The 24023-nt window shown below is 53.5% G+C and overlaps 1 protein-coding gene and 2 long non-coding RNA genes across 8 annotated transcripts in view; 2 read left to right on the top strand and 1 right to left on the bottom strand.

Moving 5' to 3' along the window:
* Sgsm1 (small G protein signaling modulator 1) overlaps nucleotides 1-17838 on the bottom strand; it is a 67974-nt gene extending 50136 nt beyond the window's left edge. For 2 of the 5 annotated variants that reach the window (XM_060382600.1, XM_060382597.1), the window contains exons 1-3: nucleotides 14444-14577; nucleotides 13170-13276; nucleotides 13043-13086 (exon numbers count right to left, since the gene is read on the bottom strand). In XM_060382600.1, coding sequence (XP_060238583.1) covers nucleotides 13043-13086; nucleotides 13170-13188 — 63 coding nt within the window. In that variant the 5' untranslated portion in view covers nucleotides 13189-13276; nucleotides 14444-14577. Of the gene's footprint in view, nucleotides 1-13042; nucleotides 13087-13169; nucleotides 13277-14443; nucleotides 14578-16907; nucleotides 16924-17817 lie in introns of those variants that run through there. The other 3 variants (XM_060382596.1, XM_060382599.1, XM_060382598.1) reach the window with 3 other exon arrangements.
* LOC132653715 (uncharacterized) lies at nucleotides 544-5918 on the top strand. Its single transcript, XR_009591525.1, has 4 exons — nucleotides 544-671; nucleotides 2483-2590; nucleotides 4579-4721; nucleotides 5311-5918. It is a non-coding gene; the product is annotated as an uncharacterized LOC132653715 (long non-coding RNA).
* Nucleotides 16752-23819, top strand: LOC132653716 (uncharacterized). Of its 2 annotated transcripts, XR_009591527.1 has the most exons (3): nucleotides 16757-17550; nucleotides 22371-23377; nucleotides 23457-23819. It is a non-coding gene; the product is annotated as an uncharacterized LOC132653716 (long non-coding RNA). The 2 variants fall into 2 exon arrangements; XR_009591526.1 differs by having other exon boundaries at nucleotides 16752-23377.
* The last annotated feature ends 204 nt before the right edge of the window (nucleotides 23820-24023 follow it).

The raw sequence follows: 24023 nt of genomic DNA, 5'->3' as shown, positions 1-24023 counted from the left end.
AAAAAAAAGACAAGCAAAAACAGGCGGTGGTGCACGCCTTTAGTCCCAGCAGTGGGGACACAGAAGCAGGTGGATTGCTGTGAGTTCAAGGTCAGCCTGGTCTACAGTGGGAGTTATACGACAGCCAGGGCTAAGCAGAGAAACCCTTAAACCAGAAAAACAAAAAGTCTAAGAGCCCACCCCGAGCTGGGCGTGGTGACACAGACTGAATTCAGGCACCCGAGGGAAGGGGCAGGAAGATGAGGTTGTGTACACAAGCCTGGTCTACAGGCAGAGACGCTGTTTCAAAACAAAAACAGAGTAATCCACAGGGACAGTGAACGAGAGATGGCATGGGCCTGCCACAGGGGGCGCTCTCGGGCCAGTGAGTCACTGCTCAGGGCTGCCCCAGGGACACCGCTGGTCCTGAGGCCTGGCAGCCCTGCCCCTCCACGTAGGCCTCCACACCTGCCCGCATTTAGACGCCAGCCCTGCCCTTCCCCCTCCCTTGTTCCACCTGTAAATATTTAAACAGCACAGGAGAACAGCTCTCCAGAGAGTCAGGGCAGGCTGGGAAGCCAGGCAGGCCTCCCAAGCCAGAGGGCTGTTTCTGGGCCTACTGCTGCCTGTGTGATGCCCACCAGGTGCCTGTATCCTTCCATAACCCACCTGGGGCTCTGCCAGGTTCCGAGGTAGCTCCCCCATTTTTGTCTCCTGCCCGGTGCCCAGGTTATAGGGAAATCTTTGACCTGGATGGGACCCGCTGCCCCAGCTCACAGTACTCGGCAAGGAATTTCAGAATCGGCAGACAGAATGCCTCCCCCAGGGCCCTGCACAGACTTCGACCAAATCAACAGAGCCCTTCTAGGGACAGGGATAGAGCCGGAAGGAGTCCTTGGGAGCCATTAGACCCGGGTTAAATCTGGTAAATCCCTGGGTGAACTCCAGCCTGGGTTTCCCATGGTAAAGAACTGCCCCGGGCAGTTCTGGCCTGTGTTCCTTATTCAGGGCTCCACTCACAGGGAGTGGAAGGATTCTCCACCCCTCTTTCTAAAACCAACTAGAGCAGTGAAACTCCTGCTGCTCTAGTGGGTCGAAACCCCTTTGGGCTCGAATGACCCTTTCACGGGGGTCACATGTCAGATATTTACGCTATGACTCATAACCGTCGAAAAATCACAGTTATGAAGCAGCCACAAAATAATGCGATGGTTGGGGGTCACCACAACACGAGGGACCGTACTAAAGGGTCACAGCCTTGGGAAGGTTGAGAACCACTGGGTCTAGACCGCTGCCTCACGGTCGGTCCCCTAGCATGCTCTGTCCTTGGTAGACAACATCTTGCTCCGACTATTACACTCTTCGGTTTGTCGGATGACTGTTGGAAATTTTTGAGGCCCTGAGTACACAGCAGGTGCTCATACCTGGTGGGTTACAACCACTAACGCTAGTCGGTGATGCTTCCATAGCTCTGTTCTGGAACTGTCTCCAGCTCCCGTCTTTCCCCCGTGGGACTGGTATGTCAGAGGTCAACATCAGCAAGGGTTTTGCCATAAAGGACCAGAAAAAAACCTTTCTGGGTTTGGGGAGAATGGCCAGACACAGCCCAGGATGGTCCCCCCCGACCCCAGTTTTCAGAGGCGGGGGGGGGGGGGGTCGTGTTAGTAAAAGTGCGTCTCAGATAATGTACAAAGTGTTACAGGAATCCTTTATGTCTCCTCTGAAATCCAGGCTCAACTGGGCGTTCTGAGTTGTTACTTGCTAAACCTGGGGGGAACCTACTTTCAGGCGGCAGTCTGGGTCCCATGGTCTCTTCTGTTTTGGTGTTTCCAAACACTTAAGGGTGGACACACACACACGTGCGCTGGACTTGGCCCATAGGGAGCAACTTCACAGGCCTGGGTGGATGTCCCCAGAGGCTCTGCTCTCCTGAGGTCTGCAAACTCCCCTAGGCCCAGCTAAGCCCCCTCCAGCCCCTGCCGGCACCCGCCTGGGGCAGCAAAAGCCCAGGGTTGGCGAGTGATGGAGCCGGGAGGCTGTGCCTGGGAGGCTGTGCCTGGGATGGAGTCCCTAGGCACCCTGCCTGCTGCCTTCCTGAGGGGGAGGCTATGGTGGACGCCCTCAGGACTTTGCTGGGCGGCTTTAAAAATAACCCCTGTCAGGGAATTACGAGGAGGGAAGGGTGACTCAACGGGACCTCAGTGTCCACTGGACTATCAGGGTGACGGATGGGGAGTGCTACAACTGTGCTTGACTCAAAGGCACCTCTGAGGGGTGAGTGGATAGCTCGGCAGGTAAATGCTTGTTGAGCAAGGGTGAGGACCCGAGTTCGGATCCCAAGAACCTGATGACAGTGTGAGGACGGTTCTCTGCAGCACAAGACCTTCGCTCTAGGAGACCCAAGAGGGGGGCCAGAGAGGGCTTCCTGGAGATGGTGACTCCCCACCATCTGAAAGACAAGTCAAATTTACTACTGTGGGCCTCTGTTTCCCCAAATGCAAAGCAGGGAGAAGAAGATGCCTGCACCTGCGGAGCTCCAAGAAGGGAGGAGGAGGTGTGAGGACCCCACGGCAGGAAAGCTGTCAGCGTCTGCGTTTCTCATTTGCTACGGGTGAGACACGCCAGAGCTTGGATGGGGTTGGGGTAGGGGACTTGGGAATATTTTGAGAAGCCCACCCCATCCACAGTTACAAGCAGGCCTGGAGGGAGGAGGAGGCTTGCTCCAAGCTGCTGTTTCCACGGTGGCTCCTGTCCCCTCCTCCCCACACCCCATCAACTTTACAGGTGTGCCCAGTTCTGCAGGAGCCAGAAGGCATGGGACCCCGACTGCCTGACCCCTGCTTAGGGACCTCTCTCTACACTAGCCACCTCCTGGTCATATCTCAGCCCCTACCTCCAGGAGGGAGGGGCCCATCCCCCAGGCTCGAAGTGCAGCTCCCCGTTAGAAGTCACTAGAGGCAATTTAAAATCTACAGCAGGATGTGTGCAGGTTCCATGCAAATGCTGTGTGAACAAAGGGATTTGAGGGGGCTGGAGAGATGGCTCAGAGGTTAGGAGCACTGGTCTGCTCTTCTAGAGGTCCTGAGTTCAATTCCCAGCAACCACATGGTGGCTCACGACCATCTATAATGAGGTCTGGTGCCCTTTGCTGGCGTGCAGGCAGAACACTGTATAAATAATAATAATAAAAAAAACCACAACATGAAGGGATTGAGGTTCTCAGGGGCAGCTAGACCTCCCCCTCCCATCGGCAATCCCAAGAGGACGTTGCTGAAAGCGTTTCCCACCCTGGCTGCAGGGTGTTTTCAGTAGCAACCGGCAGTGGCCACCTGTGGAGTGCTCAGCTTGGCATGGGGAACGGAGACCCAAAGCCTGGATTACCTGTCCATTCTGTGCCCAGCACACAATAAACTGTCCCATTCATTCCCTCCCTTCCTCACTCACTCATTCATTCGTTCATTCACTCACTCACTTTCTCAACATTTACCCACAGGCACTTCCTACAAGTAGGGGTGTCACACTCGTGAGCCTGGAGATCCACGGCAGCCTTGCATTATGGGTGTCATCATTCTTTCTGTGCTCCCGGGGAGGCATGTAGGGAGGTCAGGATTTGAATCAAGGCTGGGAGCCCCAGGCTGTCTCAGGAGGGGACCCCAGCAGCAGGCCCAGGTAGAGGCCCATTTGGCCCCCTGCAGCTTGATTCAGCCACCATGGCTCACCTCTCCCAGTCCACCTGGCACACACAGGCTTGCCGGGGAAATCGTGCTGTCGGAGAAACCTGCCGATTACCAGGCTGAAGGAGGCAGCGCTCAGAGGCTGCGCCCCAGCCTGATGGCAAACTACGACATCCTGGAACAGGTGCATGTACGAGGTGGGGGGGCAGGGATGGGGGCAGGTCACACACGGTGGGGAGGATCGGGGGATGGGTGGTGGGACAGGTGCACCTATGACCGCAGGTTGCCGGGGCTTAGGCGGGGAGGGCAGTAAGGGGACTCGAAGGATGTTCAGGGCAGAGATGGGACTCTGCTGTGCACACTCGTCCGAGCGGCAGCAGGTTCTGTGCTGAGAAGACCCTCAGCACAGGCCTCTAAGGAGCCCATGAAGGAGGAGCAGGAGCGGTTCCTGGGGAAGGTCTGCGCGCAGTGGGAGGGGGGTGTTTGGGGATGGGGAGTGTCTGCACAGCTTAACTGGCTTCCTAGAACTGCTATAAAAAGAAGAGTTTATTAAGGAGGAAGAAATATATGCTTCACCCTGTCTGCCCTGGGAGGGTGTGGGCAAGGAGCCTGGGCCTCCAGCAAACAGGCCACTCGCCTCCTTCACAGCGCCTCCTCCCGATACCCTGCCGCTGGGAACGCTTCTCCCTGCCCGCTCCCAACCCACCTGCTCTAAATAGGCATTGGGGCTGCAGGAGGGAGGTCTGTGGCTCAGGCGACAGTTAATGGTTTACCTGCTGGATATAAATAGGCTCTGGGCATGCTTCCCTGACTGGCTGAGGACTTGAGGGCTGTCCAAACCCCCACAACTGCAGAGAAAGTTCTTCTAGGCAGCTGATGACCTTTCTACCGAACTGTGCCTCCCCCCCTTTACCTCCTGTCCCAGTGCCCCAGGCCCCTGGAACCCTGCTCTTCTCGCTGATGAGGGGATTGGGAGAAGAAGCCCAGCCTCCTCCACACCAGGAAAAAGGAGCCCCGAGCGTGCCTCACATCCCGCCCACACCCCAGAGCCTGGCAGCCTTCTCCCAGGTGCGCTGCCCACCGCGGGTTGAGCTCCCTGGCAACGCCCCATCTCTGCACAGATGCACAGCCCTGTAGATGAGCAAGACACACAGACACCCCCTCTCCCAAAGGACATCTAAACTTGGGATGGTGTGAAAAAAAAAAATAAGAGTCTCAGGGGGTTGCTTAAAACACTCCGATTAAGCAGAAGCCAATTTCACCCTCCCCAACCTTAAAAGGAAAAGCAGTTTTTAAGATGGTTCTAGATCCTGCTGCCTGCTGTGTGCCCTCAGCCAATTCACTTCACTTCTCTGTGCTCCATTTAAATCTCTCTAAAATGAGATAACACAAAGGCCTGCCCCTCAGACAGCTGCAATATTTTTATACTGCATGCGTGAATGCATACCAGCCACTTGGTATAATAGCTAGAATGTGACAGAACTCTCTAGAAATGCTCTGTATACCTGTTGTCCCATATGGTAGCAATAGCTGTGTGGATCTACTGAACACTTGCAAAGAAACTGGGACTATTGAAGAATGGTGTCTTTTTTTTCATGTGTGTCTGTGCATGCACTCATGTGTCTGTGTCTTCTGTGTGTGCTTCAACACCTCACAGCCTCACTGGGGCTGGGCTGCCCTGACCTCCAGTGTCCTGCTGTCCTGATGAAGCAGGCGTAGGCAGGATGTCCCTTCTGGCTCCCTTCTGGCTGTGGCAGCTGTGATTCCAGCCACAGGTCCTGCTCCCAGGCTGCCATCTCCTACCCATGCTCCTCTACTCTGGCCCTCCAGCAATGAACAATGACAGCAACCTGCCCCACTGTGACGGCCACAAAAGGACCGTGTGATCCCGGCTGGACCAGACCCAAAGCGAAGGACAATCCCTCTCCTGCTGTGATGTCAATGTCATGGGCAGACTGGGACCCCTGGGGGACGCTGTGCAACAGGCTGCCTCCTTGCAAAGCCAACAAACACAGCCAAAAGGCAGCACACAGCAGACCTGAGGCAAAGGTTTCTGGGGACATCACCAGAAACCCTGGGATGTAGCTGTGCCTGAACCTACTCATCCCAAACACTTGAACTGACAAATCTGCTCAAAATCCCCTTCATTTTGGAGATTCGTTTTTCCAGCTAGCTTTATTAGGGCTGATTGAAGCTGTATGACCTTGTCTGTGTTTATTAACCTCTCTGGGCTTCAGTCTAGTCCATGGGGAGGGCTGTTTTATGATTAAATGAGAAGGGGAAATCACTTAAGAGCCATGTTCAGTAAATGGAAGTTGCTAGAATTTTGCTAATTAGCATAATTTACTAAACAATAATAACCAGAAGGAAGTGCACTCGAGGCCTGAACATCAGCATGTCTCTAAGTTACCAGGGCTCCAGGGATCTGACTTTTATTTCATTATTTATTTATTTTGAGGGGACAAATCATATACTCCAGGCTGGCCTCAAACTCACTATGTAGCTGTAACTGACCTTGAACTCCTGATTCTCCTGCCTCCTTCTCTCTAGTACTGGGGTCTAAGGCATCTATGCCTGGCTCCCTATCTGTTTGTTGTGTTGTGTTTTTGAAGCAGGGTCTCTCTGCATAGCCCTGACTCTCCTGGATCTCACCGTGTAGACCAGGCTGGCCTCAATTTCACAGAGATCCATCTGCCTCTGCCTCCTGAGTTCTGGGATTAAAGCCGTGCACTGCCAAGCACCCAGCTCATGCCGGGCTCCCATCTGGTCTGTTTTACTGTGGTCTTTCTCTGGCCCTTCTATAAATGCTCACAGTCTGTCCCTGTAAAGAAGGAAACAGAATCTACTCTCTGAGCTTCTCAGCTATTGAAAGAAATAGCACTTCCAGCGTTCAGAACGCTGAGGGCCCCAGGGTCTGTGAACATAGAATAACAAGGCACAGTGTCCAGGGAGTCTGGCTTCCTCAGGCTGAACACTATCTCCTGCGAGCAGATGGGAACACGGAGCTGGAGAGAAGACCCAGACGTCCACCAGAGGACAGGGACACTACCAGCCAAAGCCTCAGCTATTCCAACTCAACTTCTAGGAGAGGGCAGTGGGCTTCGGGACAGCAGGGACAGCAGTGTCACTGCATGGGAGAGGTCGTCATGCACTGTCACTGGAGAGGGTCATACACTACCCAAGGGCAGAGCGTACTTCACAAGCACTCATGAATTCCTGGTTTCAGCTCCAGCAAAAGGCAGAGCAGAGCTTGAAGCTGGGGCCCAGGCTGTAGTGCGGACAGGTCCCAATGACATTTGACTTTTAAATACAACTATACTTGAATCTGGTCACCCCAAGCTTCTCAAGGCTTGAACTAAGACATTCATTTTCAGCCCTTTCCCCCTTTTACCAGGTTCTTTAGCCGGAAAACGCTAGGACAGGGGACAAAACGGTCCTGGCCTTTCTGCTAATCGGTGTCAAGCACTCTTAGCAGACCCCGGAGCCCCTCCTGCACCACTTGTCAGAGCAAGGTGGGCCAGTGAGCCTGCATTGACCACGAGTTGCTCTGCCCTCAGAAGCCCACAAACAGGACATGCACACGCATGTACACACACAAACACACACACACATCACCCGCTCACACACATTCAGTGGTGAGCCATTTCAGAGCCTCTACTCCACATAGCAGGGATGTGTAGCATGAGTGACAGCAGCTCATGAACCACAGCTCACAAAGAACAAGCCAGAAAGCTGGGTGTGGTGGCACACACCTGAAGAGGCAGGCACATCTCTGTGAGTTCAAGGCCAACCTGGTCCACATAGTGAATTCCAGTACAGTGAGACCCTGTCTCAAGAAAGAGAAAGAAAGAAAAGAAAAGAGAAAGGAAAGAAAGAAAGAAAGAAAGAAAGAAAGAAAGAAAGAAAGAAAAAGAAGTGAAGGAAGGAAGAAAGGGAGGAAGGAAAGATGGAAGGGAGGGAGGGAGGGAGGGAGGGAGGAGTCAGAGGTCTGTCTTGCCTGTGGTGCCCTTGCCCCCTGCCTCACACTCAGCTCTCCCTGCAATCCTTTCGTCTTCTCTGGCTCAAAACTGCACCGTGGCTCTCTTCTCAGACTGGACATCAAGTCTCACTTGGCCGCAGACACGGCAAGCCAAGTTGTCTTCTGATGTCATCTTCACTCTTGCTCACTCCACTCCAGCCCCACTACCTCCTCGCTATTGTTTGTTCCCATCCCAAGGACCCCGCACGCACTTGCTGGTCGCCTGACCTGAGGGGTCAACGCCAACCCCTCTCTGCCCCACCACAGAAGCCGGCCCTTCCTTCCGTCTCCCCACCGCTTTCCCTCATAGCATTTGGCACCATCCATGTGATTGTGTGTGTGTGTATGTATGTGTGTACGTGCATATTATATATGTATTCATGTATGCGTGCATGTCTGTGTGCATGTATATATGTATGTACGTGTATGTGTATATGTATGCATGCATGTGTATGTACACATGTGTATGCATGCCTGTATGTGTATATGTATGTGTGCATGAGTGTATATGTGTATGTATGTATCTGTATGTATGCATGTGTGTGTGTATGTAAGCATGCATGTTTGTGTGGATGTGTGCATGTGTGCACATGGAGGCCAGAAGTTGATGTCTGGAATCTTCCTCCGTCATTTTCCATCTACTTTTTGAAACAGGCTCTCTCACTGAGCCTGGAGCTCACTGATTGGCTAGAATGTCTGGCCAAGGCTCTGCGGGTCATCCTGTCTCTGCCTTCCCAGTCCTGGGGTTACACATTTGTTCAGCTGTGTCTGCTCCTACATGGGTGCTGTGGACTCAAACCCAGGCCCTGCTGCTCGACCGCAGGCAGTTCTCCGGCTCCCAGCCCCACCATTCACACTCTCCTCTGTGCCTCCAGCAGACTGTACAGTGATAGCATGCAGGGCGCTTTCCTCATTTCCCAAGCTGCAGCTTCCTGAACAAGTTCAGGGCTGCCCGATAAATATCTGTGGATGGAAGGGAAGGAAGGCAGGGGGGAGAAGGCAGCAGAAGTTGCCCTTTCCTAGGAGCCTGGAGATGTCCATCCTGATCATTGTTAGATGCAATTCTCCCGGAGCCAGCCCTCCCGGCCTTATGATCTCTGTAGCTCCCCATTACCTGTCTGGGCCAGGCAGGTGGTCTGCACAGTGCACACTGGCAACCACAGCCCAGGACAAGCCGAGAAAAATGCACTTTCCCCCTCATCTCCTCCCTTTACACACATCATAGCGATAGCCACTGCTGTCTGCTCTGAGCAGGGGTCTTCCAGGAGGTGGTGGCGGCGACGGTGGCAGTGTAGGTGGTGATGGAGTGAGGGTGGAGGGTGAGAGTGGTTAAATAGGATGAGGATGGAGATGATGATGGCGGCCATGGTAATGACAGGGGCTCGATGGAGATGAGGGTGACGTTGATATCAGGTGATGACGGGGGCGATGGTGATGACAGGGTGGTGGAGATGGTAGGAGGTCATGGTGATGATGGTAATGGCGGTGAGGGGTGGTGTAGATGGCGGTGGTGCTGGTGGGCGGTGGTGGTGATGGAGATGATCGTGGCGATGATGGTGTTGATGGCTGTGGGTGGGGTGATGATGCTGGCAACGGGGGTGTCTTATGTACCACAGGATGTTAAGCAGCGCCCCTGGCCTCCTCCTGCGGGTGCTGGGAGCATCCACGGCTCTTACAACCAAAACGTTTCCAGACACCACCATTCCCCTGGGGCAGAGCTGCACACGTACACTAACTCTGCACACGTGTACTAACTCTTGTGTGCGCTTCAAGCCTTGCACGGTGACCTGCACGTTACCCGGCAGCTGTTCCGTGGTGGCCAAGCTGTCCTGAGTCCTTCACTGGAACTGCCAGGGTAAGGATGAAACCCAGGCGTCTCCATGGTAACATCACTCAGTTCCCTCATTTTCCTTCAGCCTCTTTAGCACGTCCCCCTTTCCCTTCATCATCCCCTCTTCCACTTCAGGGCTGCGGGTGGGGTGGGCTCCCCTAGACACAGGTCAGCAGCTGTGAGGATGGCACTGCAGGACGGGCTCCCCTCTCCCTTTCCACCCGGAGCCGCCAGCTATGGCGTCCCCTGAAGGACTTGGCTGTCTCCTTCCGCGGGGGGGGGGGGTCTCATCTGCCACCCACAGGCCCCTGCTTTCTCCTCTCCAATTAAGAGGCCTCCCGGCAGCAGCCAGAGGCAGGAAAACAAGGCAGTTAGTCACTTAGCTTCCGTTATCAACCTGGATCATGTGGCTGGCTCTTTTAATGGCTGTTGTCATGACAACGGGAAGCCAGTCCCTGCTCGCTCTGGGAATCAAAACAAAATTAAGGGCTGGTGGCAGGAAGGGTAGGCAGGCCAGGAAGGGCGCAGCTTAGAGCTGGTGGTCTTCAGCTGGAGGAGACAGTTTCCCTTTGACACCGACCCAGCCCTGGAGAAGCACAGAGGGATATGGTGGAGGCTTTCACGGTTTATTCTGCCCACTGAGTCATCTTCATCCTTATTATGACAAAATGGACACACAGACACGGGCAGAGATAAAGACAGATGCTTCTGGGAGAATGTGCAATTGACAAGCCATTGCTTTGGGCGGCACTCCTCCTTCACCCTTTACGCTCCCCAACCTTCCCACTTTCCCTTCCTGCTCACTGTAGGGGGTACCTGTTTCCACAAGGCTCCCCTCTCTGCCCCAGGTGCCTCCAACACCTCTAAATCCAGCATGTCCCTCCAGCGAGGCCCTTTGCCCTCTCCCCTCTCTGCCACGGCTTTTATGGTTCCTCAGTGTCACGCCCTGCGAGCTCACAGATACTTTTTGTTCAGTGCTGGGGCCTGAGCTGTGGAATTTCTACACCAGGACCTCCTCTTTCTCATGCCCTGATGGGTGTGTCAGCATCTGTCTCTTCCGGCAGAACGTCCCCCCAGGAGGCCAGGGAACCCTTGCCTGGCCTATAGACTGTCGTGAACGAGGCTAAGACTCCACTCCAGCTCTAGTTGAACTTGAGGCTCCTTCCTGATGCACCCGATGGGTGCTGGGTCTGACGGCTCTTCAGGCGGGCTCTGGGCACTGCTCTCTGCCCCACAGTGGGTGGGTGGCCAGAGGGCGGCACAGCTCCAGGCAGGCTTGTGCAGCTGTCTGGCTCTCTAGGGAAGTTCCATTGGAGAGGCAGCTCATCCCCAAAGAGGTGGGCAAAGGAAGCCAGGGACAGTGAGGTAAGCTTAAGGGGCTGACTGGAGAGCTGAAAGATGGCAGCCTTCCTCTTACTCCCCTGCCCTGGGTCTGTACCCTTCAAACATGGCCTCCGGCCTCTGGCCACGCTCTTCCCAGTAGGATAATGGGAATGTCACACGCATACCTCAAGAGCTTAGATGATCTGGAGGCGATTATTCTAATTCTGTCCCTTCATGGCTGGGTGCAGATAGAAGCTCCCCCACTGTGAGACTAGTTCTGCATCTCTCATTTCCCCAAGAGTGCACAGCACATACAAGCCCCCAAACGAAAGCTCAGGTCTCCAGTGACCAACCTCTGTAAGCGCAAGATTTACAAACTGTGATTTGAGATTTACAAGTTTACGACTTGAAACCTGACTTCTGCTTTCAGCTTTGAAGTCTAGCAATCTGCCAAGTACGGCAATGAACTGTCCTTGTATGTCTCAGGGTGGGAAGAGCCCACTCCACTCCAAGAGGAGGCTCATGCCAAGCCCAGTGGCCCCCAGAAGCAAGGAAACAGGCAGACTTGTAGTCCTGGCACAACATCCCCACAGCCTTTCCAGGAGCCCGAGCTAGACTGCCGAGGACCGGAAGTGGGACATGGGGGGCCCATGAGTCCATCTGTAGATGGGGAAATGGAACCCTGGTGAGGAGAGTGACGGTTTCACGAAGGGATGACTTATGGATGACTTTGAGGGAGCTGGTGGCACAGCTAGGCAAAGGTGTCTCCTAGGTCCCCCAGAGCCGTGCTGGCTGTCTCTTCCACAGCCCTTTCCTGTTGTCAACCATTTCCTTAGCAAAGGGGGTCACCCAGGCTCTAACAGCCAAGCAGCATGCATCCTATCCAGGTCTGAGTAAAAGCCATGATCTTCCTGCTTTTACCCCAAGGGCCTTTAAGACCTGTCTCCTGAAGGGCAGAGGTGTGAGTTTTCAGGGTTGGGGTCTGGATAGTGTCTTCAAAGAGGTCTTTGCCAAAGACAGAGCTAGTGACTTCTAGGCCTTTCCGAGGGGACCCTCATCTATCCATCTTACACATCATCGCAACTGAAAATTCTAGAATCTGCAACCAGCTCCAGAGCCAGTTCTTCAAACAGAAAGGAATATGCTACACACAGATACAAACACAGAGACACACCCACGGTCCCCAAGAGGAAGAAGCCATAGGCAACAGGTCCCAGCCTCCCGCTGCCCAGGTGCTGCCACCGGGATAGGAGGGCCTCTGGGGTGGCACCCCTAACGTACACAGACACATCACACGGGTGTGAGCACAGGCATAGACACACACACACAGACATGCACACACACCCATGCTCAGGAAGCAAGGGACAGACTCCAGCCTCACTCACAGATTCACAGCCAGGCAAGCTGTGTTTCTTATCTTGGGATAAGAAACCCCAAGATGAAAATGAGGCAGTGGAGGGGGTGGGGGAGAGGGTCAGGCAATCGGAAGGATAGGATGGAGACCAAATGGGGAGGGCAAAGCCACGCCATACATATACACACGCAATAGCACCCATTCACACAAATACACATGTAGACTCACACAAACACACATGATATGCAGATCATCCTTGGGTATTTCCAGGCAGACGCACATGTGTTTCCCATACACATATGCTCAACCACATGTCCTGGGCCCCGTGCATCTACACCTACAGGCCCACAGACATCTAAGACGCCACTTCAGCCTTCTAAACCCTCCCTACCCCCAGGGCCTGGGAGGTCATTGACTGAACTCCAAGGCAAGGCTGGGCTCCCAGCTGCCTCCGCCCTCCTGCCTGATCCTGTCAGGCATGCAGGAGAAGGGCACCTGCCTTGTGATCCTGGCCCAGCTCACTGGCTCTCCGGGACAGAGTCCCTGGCACCTAGAGGTGGCTCCAAGGACTGAACATTTTGGGTGGGGTAGGGGGACAGCTTCATGGTCCCAAATCAAGCCTGCCCCCTGTCTGAGGACATTCTGCATCTCTAGTGAGGAGCCGTGCATCACCCTCCCCTACCCCAGGAGTGAGAGCCACCCACATGCCCCTCTACAAGGAAAGGTCCCACCTGGACACCTTCACACCCTGAAACACCCGAGTCCTCCAGTGCCCCCCCCCGGCTCTGGTCAGCCATGCACCACGGACCACCGCCAGCCAGGTGCCTGCCGTGGCTCTGTCACCCTGGGGTGGCCGCCCCTACCTCTTTCTTCACGGTACGCAGCAGCCTCTGGCGGGTCTCGGCCTCTGCGGGACAAGCAGGGAAGCGCGGTGAGCGGCACCGAGGCCGTGGGGCCTGGCCGCCCCCCCCGCCGCCCGCCCGTGCTTACCCGCAGGGACGGAAGCCATGGCTCAAGCTGGTCAGTGCCGGGTGCTCGGACGTGTCCCTGCTCGGCGCTGTGCTCTGCGCCCTGCTGCAGCCGCGAGGGGGCGGGACCTACGGGAAATGAATGACAGCCCAGGATGTGGGCGTCAGAACCCTCCCGCCCATCTTACCCGTGAGAGTTTAGCGCCGCCTCCTGGGCAGCAGGCAGCATCCGCCGAAGGTGACACAGGACGTGACACTGTGGTCCGTCCACGCATATTTAAAGTGGGGCAAAGCCCGGTATGGAGGCACACAGCTGTCACTCATCAATGGGGAGACTGAGGCAGGGCCAGGCCCTGCCTCCATAATAAAGTTTGACTCATCCTGTATAAAGTGGATATAAGTTCTAGAATTATTTGATAATCAAGCGAGATATTTGATGTGTAATAATCAACATAGACCAGAGAAAATAAGACCAGGGGCCATAAGGGGTAGCTGCTGCTTCATATCTTCTTCCTCTTCCTTCTCCTCCTCCTGGGATACATTGGCTCTCCATCTGGAAGAAGCTAGCCTCTTCCTCAGTTGCTCTGTCCCCTGTCCTGGGAACCAGCTTCCGTCCTTTAGGCTTCTGTTCCTACACAAAGCACCTGGCAGCCAGGCTTTCCAGGACTGGGTGGAACAAAGGTTTGTTTCAATCAGAACCTTCACCGGCTACCCCCTAAACCCTTGACAGTGGCCCCCAGGCTGCAAGTCAGGTCAGCAGGTATTCCATGAAGACCTACCCCGGGCTAGGCCGCAGGGTAGGAGAGTTTGAAGCAAAGGAGTGCTGTGGCGCTCAGAAGGTAGACAGTAAACTAGATGAGGGCGTGATCGTGTGTGGAAGGCTCTGCAGGGAAGTGGAGTGGACGCAGGGGAGGTGGAAGCCAGTAGGGCTGTCATGTGGAACAGGGTAGCTGCGCTTTCTCACTGAGCAAAGAGGAAAAGAAAGAGGCTGGGATGCTCGGGGAAGAAGAGCCTGGAAGGTGAAGGAATAGCAAGATTAAAAACCCCAGAGTTGGTGTGTGCCTGCCCGGGTGACAGCCCCCGAGGAGGTGAGTGACACTGGGTGACAGGGCAGGTGCACAGAGCAAGTGCTACAACATGGACCAAGACCCCGTAGGCACTTGGAGGCTATATACTGGATTGGCCGTATCCCCACCCCCTTCCTCTCGTGCTCCATACCCAGCCCTCCCCTCAGAACAACTAGGGGAAAGCCAGGGACTTGCAATTGCTGTGATGAAAGAGAAAGGATTTGCTCACACTTCCACCTTGTAGTCCATCACTGAAGGAGGTCAGGACAGGACCTCACACAGGGCAGGACGCTGGAGGCGGGAGCTGATGCAGAGGCCACGGAGAGTGCTGCTCACTGGCTTGCTCCTCATGGCTTGCTCAGCCTGCTTTCATATAGAACCAGGATCACCAGACCAGCCAACTGATCACTAATTAAGAAAATGCCCCACAGCCTGATCTCATGGAGGCATTTTCTCAATTTCCTCCTCTCCGATGCTTACACCTTGTGTCGATTTGACATAAAACCAGCCAGCACAACTTATTTGTCAACTTTACACACACACACAGACAGACACACACATCACTGTTAACCTGCAACCTTTTCTTTCTCGTCCATCTAAAACATCACACATTAATATCAACATCACAATATAAAAAAATTCAGGCTGGAGAGGTGGCTCAGAGATTAAGAGCGCTGGCTGCTCTTCCCAGAGGTCCTGAGTTCAATTCCCAGCAACCATGTGGTGGTTCACAACCAGCTATAATGAGATGTGGTGTGTTCTGGCTTGTAGCTATATATGCAGATAGAATACTGTATTTATAATAAATAAATAAATCTTAAAAAAATTCCAAGTCTTGAAAGTCCCACAGCCTTTACTAATTCAAACATTTTAAAATTCAGTCTATCTAAAAACCCAGCGCCTCTTTTAGAATCTAAAATATCTTTAAAAATTGAGTATTTCAACTGTGGGCTTCTGCGCAATAAAAAAATAAATTTAATGGTTTCTTGCTTCAGGGAAATAACTATTCAATTTAAAGAAAGAAGAACCAGGGCACAGTCACAGTTTGAATGAAGCAAAACCAAACTCTGTACATAATTCAATATCCATAGTCTGGGGTTCCCTCACAATATTGTACTCTCCTCCAAGGGCCTGGGTCACCTCTCTGGCTCCACCCTCTGCAGCACACACAGCTCGTCCTCTAGGCTCACGCTGGCCCCATGTCTCTGCTGCCGCCGCTGTTCTTAGCGGCCATCTCATGATACCAGCATCTCCAAAATGCTGGGGTCTCTGCTCCGACTGGGCTGCACTTTCACCAATGGCCTCTCCTGGGCTCTCTTCAGGGGCTCCAGCCCTGCCTCACTGCTGCCAAGCCTCACCTGCTCCCTATGACCCCTTCAAGCCTTCAAAAGCAGTACCACCTGGGTGACTTTTTCTTGATTTATTATGTATACCATGTTCTGCCTGCATATACACCTACACACCAGAAGAGGGCACCAGATCTCATTATTGCTGGGAATTGAACTCAGGAAGCGCAGCCAGTGCTCTTAACCTCTGAGCCATCTCTCCAGCACCAGTCTGGGTTAGTATTTCACTGCCAAGGTCAGCTGCCAGTGTGAGGTGCAACCGTGGCCGCCTCTGGAGTGCAGCTTCTGTGTGCCGACCCTGAGGAGACACTTCCCAGAGGACTTCACCTCGGTGACGCTGGTCTCTTATTAATCACAGCTGACTCTTCAGCCTCAGCTGACCACAACCACGGACTCGCAACTCGAAATAACTGGCCCCGACAGAGTCTTTAAACTTCCCTCTGAAACTGCCCACGCCAGGCCTCCACCGTCTGCAGTGGCCTCAACATTTTTATCCTACGAGCTCCCACACAACAGCTCACTGAGCTCTCAACACTCAATGCCTTTTCCGGAGTCTTTTCACAAACAGGGTTTCCTTGGCGTACTAAGGTGTCAGGTGTCACAGCAATACCCCACCATGCTGGTATCTGTCTTAGGGTGACCGTTGCTGTGATGAAACACCATGACCAAGAGCAAGCTGGGGAGAAAAGGGTTTGTCTGGCTTACACTTCCACCCCATAGTCCGCCTGAAGAAGCTGGGGCAGGAACCTGGAGGCACGAGCTGATGCAGAGGCCCGAGAGGGGTGCTGCTTCCCGGCTGGCCCATCACGGCTTGCTCAGCCTGCTTTCTTACAGAATCCAGAAATCACCTGCCCAGGGATGCCCCTACCCCGGTGGGCTGGATCCTCCCCCCACAGATCACTAATTCAAGAAAATGCCCTACGGGTGGGTGGATCTTATGGAGGCGTTTTCTTAATTAAGGCTCCCTCCTCTCTGATGACGGTGCGTCCGTTGTGCGGTTGACTTATCGCTAGCCAGTGTGCAGCCTCTGGGCAGCTTCAGGGGCGTTAGGAAAGCTTCCTTGTACCCTAGAGGCTTTTCCCAGGCTGAGAACCCCACCGGTTGATGAGTGACGGAGCCGACCCACGGTGCCGCTGGCACCTTGACGCCGCTTCTGGCGGTGGATCCGCGGCGCCCGATAGGGGCGAACCTGGGCATTGCGCGCGGCGCTATGGAGAGGCGCTTACAAAGCGGACACCGGGTCGCCGGCCCGCACAGCGCTTGCTCTCACCACGCACAGCTGTTACCATTCTCGACTCTAACAACGACGGCGACTCGATGAGGCCAGCGCCACGCACGTTGTCTCACCTAAGCTGCCAATCAACGCCACGAAGGCTCGTGCAGAGAAAGTATATTCAGAGACACGGGACAGGGAGCAAGGGAGGCGGACGGCGCGGGGCCGGCGTTCTCCGCGTCATCTTGCCTCGCTGCTGCTACACCCAGACAGAAGTAGGTCAGGCATCCCTCGGAGCGTGCTGAGCCAGACGAGAGCTGAGCCGCCAGCCTTCCTGGGCCTCCAGCTCACTGGCTGGAGACCTTGGACTCCTCAGCCTCCACAGCTGTGCGAGCCGGTGTTTACGGCGAATCTCTCTCCATGCACGCGTGTGTACGGCGCGTGGGCGTGCTCGGGTACGGAAGCCTCCGCGCCTGCAGGCCGCCCGCCTGCGGACGGGAAAGGGACCACCGCGGCTGCCTCTGCGACGGACACGCGCGCGCTCTTCTCTCGTTAGCGTTTCTGAGCCGGTTCTGCCCAGCGTCTATCACCTGCCATCTCCACCGCTTTAAGTATCACAGGTCATGTGGAGATGGCCAGAGGTACCCAGGAGGATGCGCGGGTCTGATGCCAAGCCAAGCAAGGGGCGGGAGCGCCTTGAGGATTTTTGGTACTTGTAAACAGTTCTGGAAACCCATCCCACCGAGGACCCCAAAAGATGGCTGCACGCTTGTCTGAGTATGTAGTATATGTATAGATTGCCTATACGTGCTTGCAGGTGCGTCATTTATATAAATACACACCTCGTCTGTTGTGTGTGTTTTTTCTGGAGAACATAGGTTTACTCATTTATTGCTTATTTTCGTGTGTTCATGTGCACACTCGTGGAAGCCAGGGGTTCAGGTGTCCCCATCCGCTTGCTCCCCATTAAAATTACCGATAATTTAATGAAAACATTTACTTATTTTCACGTTATGTGTATGGGTGTGTGCATACATGTTTTACCTGCATGTGTGTCTGTGCCACGTGCACGCGGTGCCCCTCGGAGGCCAGAAGATGGTGTCAGGTCTCCTGGAACTGGAGTTTACAGACAGTTGTGCGCTGCAGTGGGGTACTGGCAAGCAAACCCGGGTCCTCTGGGAAAAGCAGCCGGTGATCTAACCACTGAACCATCACCTCTCCAGGTCCCTTCCTTTAATTTTTGAGACAGGGTCGCTCGCGGAACCTGGAGCTCACTGATTGGCTCAACTACTCTAAGCCCCGGGGATCCTCCTGTCTCCACCTGGCCAGCGCAGGCTCGGGACCCGACTCACCTGGCTTTTACGTCTCCTGCTTGAGCGGCAGGCGCGGCACCCAGTGAGCCATCCTCCCAGACCGCAGCGATTGGGTTAAACAGGAGCACGTGACACGGTTCTGCCCAATGAGGTGCAGGGAAAGTCTGCTGCCCGCCTCCTCGTGCGCCCCAGAGAGGCCTGCAGAGCACAGCCCGGCTTCCGGCGCTCGCCCTCTCTGTCCGCTGGCAGTGCTCAGGCAGCGGAGGGCACAGCTGGCACCGGGGCATGCGGAGTCCCAGGAGAATCGGACACTGCGGCATCCACCGCTGGGTTTGGCGATGTTCTGGAAAACACCACCTTCTGAGGGAGGCACGGGGTTAGGGCTTTGTCTTACCGGCAGTTGAAATAATCTCACGATTCGTTGAGCCACGTGAGAGGACCTTCCGTCCCCTCTCCCCCACCTAACATTTAAGCCAACACACACAGATCGTTGTAGAGCATCTATTCTTATGCTTGCAAAAGGATGTTCTGGGTGTTTCCTAACACAACTGCCATGTTTAGAATGAAATACTGAATCAGTTTTGCATCCCGAACAATTGACTTGCCAGTGTGTGTTAATTCCACAATTAAGCTGACTGGAAAAAGTCACTTCCAGGTCCAGACTGCAGGGGGCGCTGTCGAGCAAACGACATCTCTGGTTCATCTGGCACAGCTGCCTGGCTCGGCCCAGGGTCTGTGTCGTGTGGCACTCTGTCCCGCTGTACTCGGGGATTCAACCTCTCCCCATCTTTGCCAAAACTTTTAATGTGTGTGTGTCTTTGTGCATTCGCATGTGCATATATGTGTGTGCTATACGCATGGGGGGCACACCCAGTTGGACAGGCAGAGGCCAGGAAGGGCACCGGGTTTCCTGTGCTATCATCGCTCCGTGTCTTGTTCCCTAAAACAGAACCTGGAGCTAGGCTGGCGGGTACAAGCTCCTGCTGTCTCCACAGTGCCGGGTGCACGGGCACGCGTGGAGCCCTGCCCTGGGGAATTTAAATTTCGGTCTCAAGCCTCTGTGACAAGTGCCCTTCCCCACTGAGCCAAACTCGGTGGCCCCTAAGCTTGCTTTTATTTCTCAGTCATCTGAGTGGGGATGAAGCAGGAGTGTGAGGTTTCTGCTTTTCGTTCCCGGGCGACTAACAAAGCTGGACGGTGCTTCGAATGCTATCCATCTGCCACTTGTGTAGCTTCCGTGGAAAATGCTTATCCAACCCTCTTGGCCTTTCTTAAATTTGGATTGTTGGTCTTTTTGTTCAGTTGTACACATTCTTTATGTAAACTAGACGCCGAGGTTATCACCCCTAGGGTGTTCTGGGATGTCCCGCCTCTGCAGATCGCGAAGTCTAATTCACTCTTTCCCCCCCTTTTACTGACGTCTAAGAAAACAATCCCCAAACCATGACTGTTTGGTCCTATATTTTCTTTTACAGGTTTGACAATTTTAGCATTTATCCAATCCATTTGAGCTAATTCTACGTACGGGGCGAGATGAGGGGTCTGGGCGCTTTTGCAGGTTGAGATTGTTGCATCACTCGGCGTGGAACCCATTTGGCTCCCTGTTGAGCATCTTGGCCCTGTCTCCTCAGTCGGCGGGGCTCGGATGGCTTGGTTTGTTTCTGAACTCTCAGGGCCACTTCATCATTCATGTGACCGTCATTACGACAGCACTGCGCTGTCTTGTTTATTTTTAATGCGTGTGTGTGTGTGTGTGTGTGTGTGTGTGTTCGTGTGCGCGCGCGAGCGTGCGCGCCTGCCAGAGGGCATGCGGAGGACAGAGGCCCACTTAAGGTGTCCGTCTTCACCGTCGCTCTCTCTCGCTTGCTGCTGCGTGTCTACGTGCGCCAGCATAGCTGGGCCACCAGCTTCCAGGGTTCTGTCTCTGCCCTCTGTCTTCAAGGAGCAGGGGCGCTGGGACCCATGCACACTTCTGGGTTGGGCTTCAGCCCTCAGCTTCTTTGAAAACTGTGAAACTGGAAGAGCTAAGCTGTCCGCTCTCTTCAAGATTGTTTTGTCTCATGAAGGTTTCTCAACGTCCCCTGTGAATTGTAGGGTCCAATTCTGCAAAGATGAGGGGAGATGCAAAGATGGCGACCCCAGGAAAAGGATCAGTGGACGGCACCACTCTTTATCACGTGACCTTCCTGTCCTGCTCTCATTAGAGGAGGAGCTCGGCTCCACCCACCCACTGTGCATTCACCCTCTGGTTGTAACCCAGAGGCTCCAACCCAGTGAGGATAGGGCCTTCCTCCTTAACGTGGGGAGGTGGGTGGACGGGTTCTGTCCCCACTGATCCCAGCTGCTGGGGACGGCCAGCACAGGCCAGCCACTCTCCTGCCTTTCTCTTCCGGTGCCATTGTGGCCCAGAATCAGTTCTCCCTCTGTGCCACTAGAAGGCGCCCTGCCTTCACGGATGATGCAATTGTGACTCTTCTGTGAAGGCTCATGGTAGAGAGGGCCACAGGGCAGGGCTGTCCTGTTTCCCTGGGGACTGTGCTGTGCTTGGAGTGTTGCCAGGGTTCTGATATAGTAACTGTAGCAGCGACAGCAAGTGCAGAGGCAGCCCTGGCCATGGCCACAGTGTGTACCCGGCTCTGTCCCCAGGTGCGCTCCTGTAACCCCACAGGTCTTGGTGATAGTCCTTTCATGATGCGTAGGAGAAAACCAAGTCTCAGAGAGGTGTGGTAACCTGCCCAGGGTCACACAGCACACGCTGGTGAATAAGAGTGTTCTCTGTTCACATGCTGGAGACGTAATAATGTCCACAGAGAGGGCTATTTTTTTTTTTAATTTTTATTACGTTATTTAAGTGTGTGCTTGCATCAAGAGGGGAGAGGACTTCCTACAGGAATTGGTTTTCTCCCATCATGTGGGTTCCTAGGATCAAGCCCAGTCCTTAAGCTTGGCAGCAGACCCCTTTATCTGCTGAGCCATCTTGCTGGCGCAGAAGCTATTATTAACTCATGTTGTGTAGACTTTGTATTGTCTGTCCTTGTAACTTTGCTTGTTTTGTAAAGCGGAAGACTGCCTGGCATGTGTGAGGTCCTGGATTCCACCATATCTTAGTTGCGTTTCTGTGCATCATGACCAAAAGCAACATGGGAGGAGGGGGGGCGTTTGCCTCATCTTACAGCCTGTGGTCCACCCCCCACTCGGGGAGCCCAGGGTGGGAACTCAAGCAAGGCAAGAACCTGGCAGAGGCCCGCAGGGCACTGCTCACTGACTTGTCCCTCAAGGCTTGCTCAGCCTGCCTTCCTGTGGAACCCAGGACCCCCAGCCCAGGGATGGCCCCGCCCTCAATGGCTGGGCCCTCCCACATCAATCACCAAGGAGATGCCCTGAAGGTTTGCACATAGGCCAGCCTTGTGGAGGCATTTTCTCAGCTGGCTTTCCCTCTTCTCACATGACTCTAGCATGTGTGCAGCTGACAAGAGTAGCCAGCACATTCCCAGCACCACAAAAATACAATTCAGTTCTTTGTGACAGCTGTGGGTGGGACTCAGCAGTTTTGGTTATAATTCTCACTGATTTGTACCTTTTTCCTTGTGTGTGCTAGTCACAGAGCGTATAAAGGCAGTCGGGCGTGGGGGTCACCATCAGCATTCTACTAGCTCAATACAACAGTGAATGCCTTTCTAACTGAGTGCATGCCTTTAATCCCAGCACCCAGGAGGCAGAGGCAGCCAGATCTCTGTTACAGGCCAGACTGTTCTACAGAGTGACAGGACAGCCAGAGGTATGCAGAGAGTGTGTCTCAAACAAAACAAACCCCAGACAACAACAAGCAAAGCAAAACAAACAAAAATATGCTTAGGCAGGAGAATGGTGAGTTCCAGGCCAGCCTGGGCTCCATAATGGTACCTCAGGGTTAGGAGTCAAAAGAAAAAAAAAAAAAATCCTAGCATGATAAACTTCTGTTTTGCTTTCAGCTTGAGGCTCACTGTGTAGCACTGGCTGTCCTGAAACTCACCATGCAGACAAGGGTGGCTTTGAACTTGGAGATCTAACTGCTTCTGCCTCTTGAATGCTGAAATTATAGCTCTATGCAACCATTCCTGAATTGATAAGCATTGAGTTATGACACGAACAGTGAAGGAAGTCTAAATCAACTGAAGCCTGGGTAATCTTCTTTGTAACAATGTGGATAACAATATGGATAATAGCAATTGAATCTATATGCTTCCATGCGGCTCCTTTCAAATGTATATAAAATGATGTCTATCTGGATGCCTTAAATCCCAGGGTTGTGACGGATACTGAGGGTGGCCCAAAAGTGACCTCACACTCACGTGGACACCCACGGGGGAATGACCGGTGCTCAGTGTGATACCTTGCATTCCCATGGGAGCCAAGATGTGGCTGTGTGGATGTGACAAATCTCACGTGAACAGCCAAGATGATTTTAACAAGCCAGTGTGGGCGTGACAAATCAGAAGCAGCCACAAACAAAACAGCACCAGAATATAAAAACCTTAAGACTATTCGGAACACAAGACTGGATTTCCCTGAAAAACAGCCCGAGGCTCCTGGAATGGTGACGACTTTACTTGTGACCGAGAAGATCTGCTCAGTTGTACAGGCATATCTGACGAAGACTCATGCCCACCAAACAGTCATTACACAGATGACTAATCCAATCACCACAGCCCAAAGCTAAGCAAACGTGTTGTCTGTCAGCTCATCAGTAAACGAAACATTGTGTGTCCATACAATGGAACATCACCTAGACATGAGAATTATGACTTGTCAGATATGGTGACAGCACAAGCCATCCTTGTGCCAAGGGAGGAAGCCAGTCAGAGACGACTGTTTTCTATGAGTCACTTTATATGAAGTGTGTCAACAGGCCAGCATATTGAGACAGGGGCAGCTCAGTGGCTGCCTTGGGCAGGAGTGGGAGATCTGGTACACACGAGCGGCCACTTAGGGTGTTAGCAGTCTTCCCTGGGAGATGAAATGTGAAACTATGTCAATGAGCAACTGGTCAACCCAGGGTATTCTAAAAAGTATGGACCTGGCCCCTACAATGGTTGAACTTGAGCAGCATGCCAAAGAATTCGGAATACTTTCTTCCAAGCATGGCTGTGTGCCACGAATGGTCAGGGGTGACCTCTTGCCCGATACTCATATGCTTCATACAGCAGTAAAATCCTACAGGGTCGAGGCTATCAGTTTGGAAGCAGAGTCCCAGAGACAGGCTTCAAACTTTTGATGGCGGCACGATCACCTTCACAGACTCCTACAGGGAGGTAAGGGGTTTCACTCTTTAAATATTTAAATCATAAAGATGCCCGTGTTTCATTTAAATTGTTTTTTACGTCGTCTTAGGTGCCTGTGACATGTATTAATATATTCTACCTATGGAGACGTGAGGTCACCGAGGCTCTCTGGAAAGCAGAAAGGACTGAGCTGAGCAGATGATGAAGCACAGAGCTCAGGCACCACCCTCAGAATGTGCCTGGCAGAGGCTGTCACCAGCAAGGCTAGAAGAACAGGACCAGCGTGTGAATCTTCCCTTCTTCGTGCGATGGGGCAGAAGCCATCCTGAATCACAGTTTATGTCTTGGGATGAACGGGATTCCTCCGTGACCCAATGGGATTGGGCAGGGTGTGTGGGATACATGCATACTGTGCAACATATATCACATATGTGATGCTGTCATATATGGCCATGTACATCACGCACACACATACACATACATACATATGTACATCTATTGTAAGGAATGGTGTCTGAGATTTGATCTTGTACGCATCCCGTTATCCTCCTTCCACTTCCTCATCACACACTGCCCACCTCTGCCCTCAAGCATTGTATGGATTGTATACGTGGACCAGAGTTCTTTACCCGTCTATCTGCTCATGGATGTGATAGTTCCAGAACCATCTTTATAG

This window comes from Meriones unguiculatus, chromosome 4 (genome assembly GCF_030254825.1).
Source record: "Meriones unguiculatus strain TT.TT164.6M chromosome 4, Bangor_MerUng_6.1, whole genome shotgun sequence".
In the NCBI taxonomy this organism is placed as follows: Eukaryota; Metazoa; Chordata; class Mammalia; order Rodentia; family Muridae; genus Meriones; species Meriones unguiculatus.
This window is presented reverse-complemented; position numbering and strand designations above follow the sequence as displayed.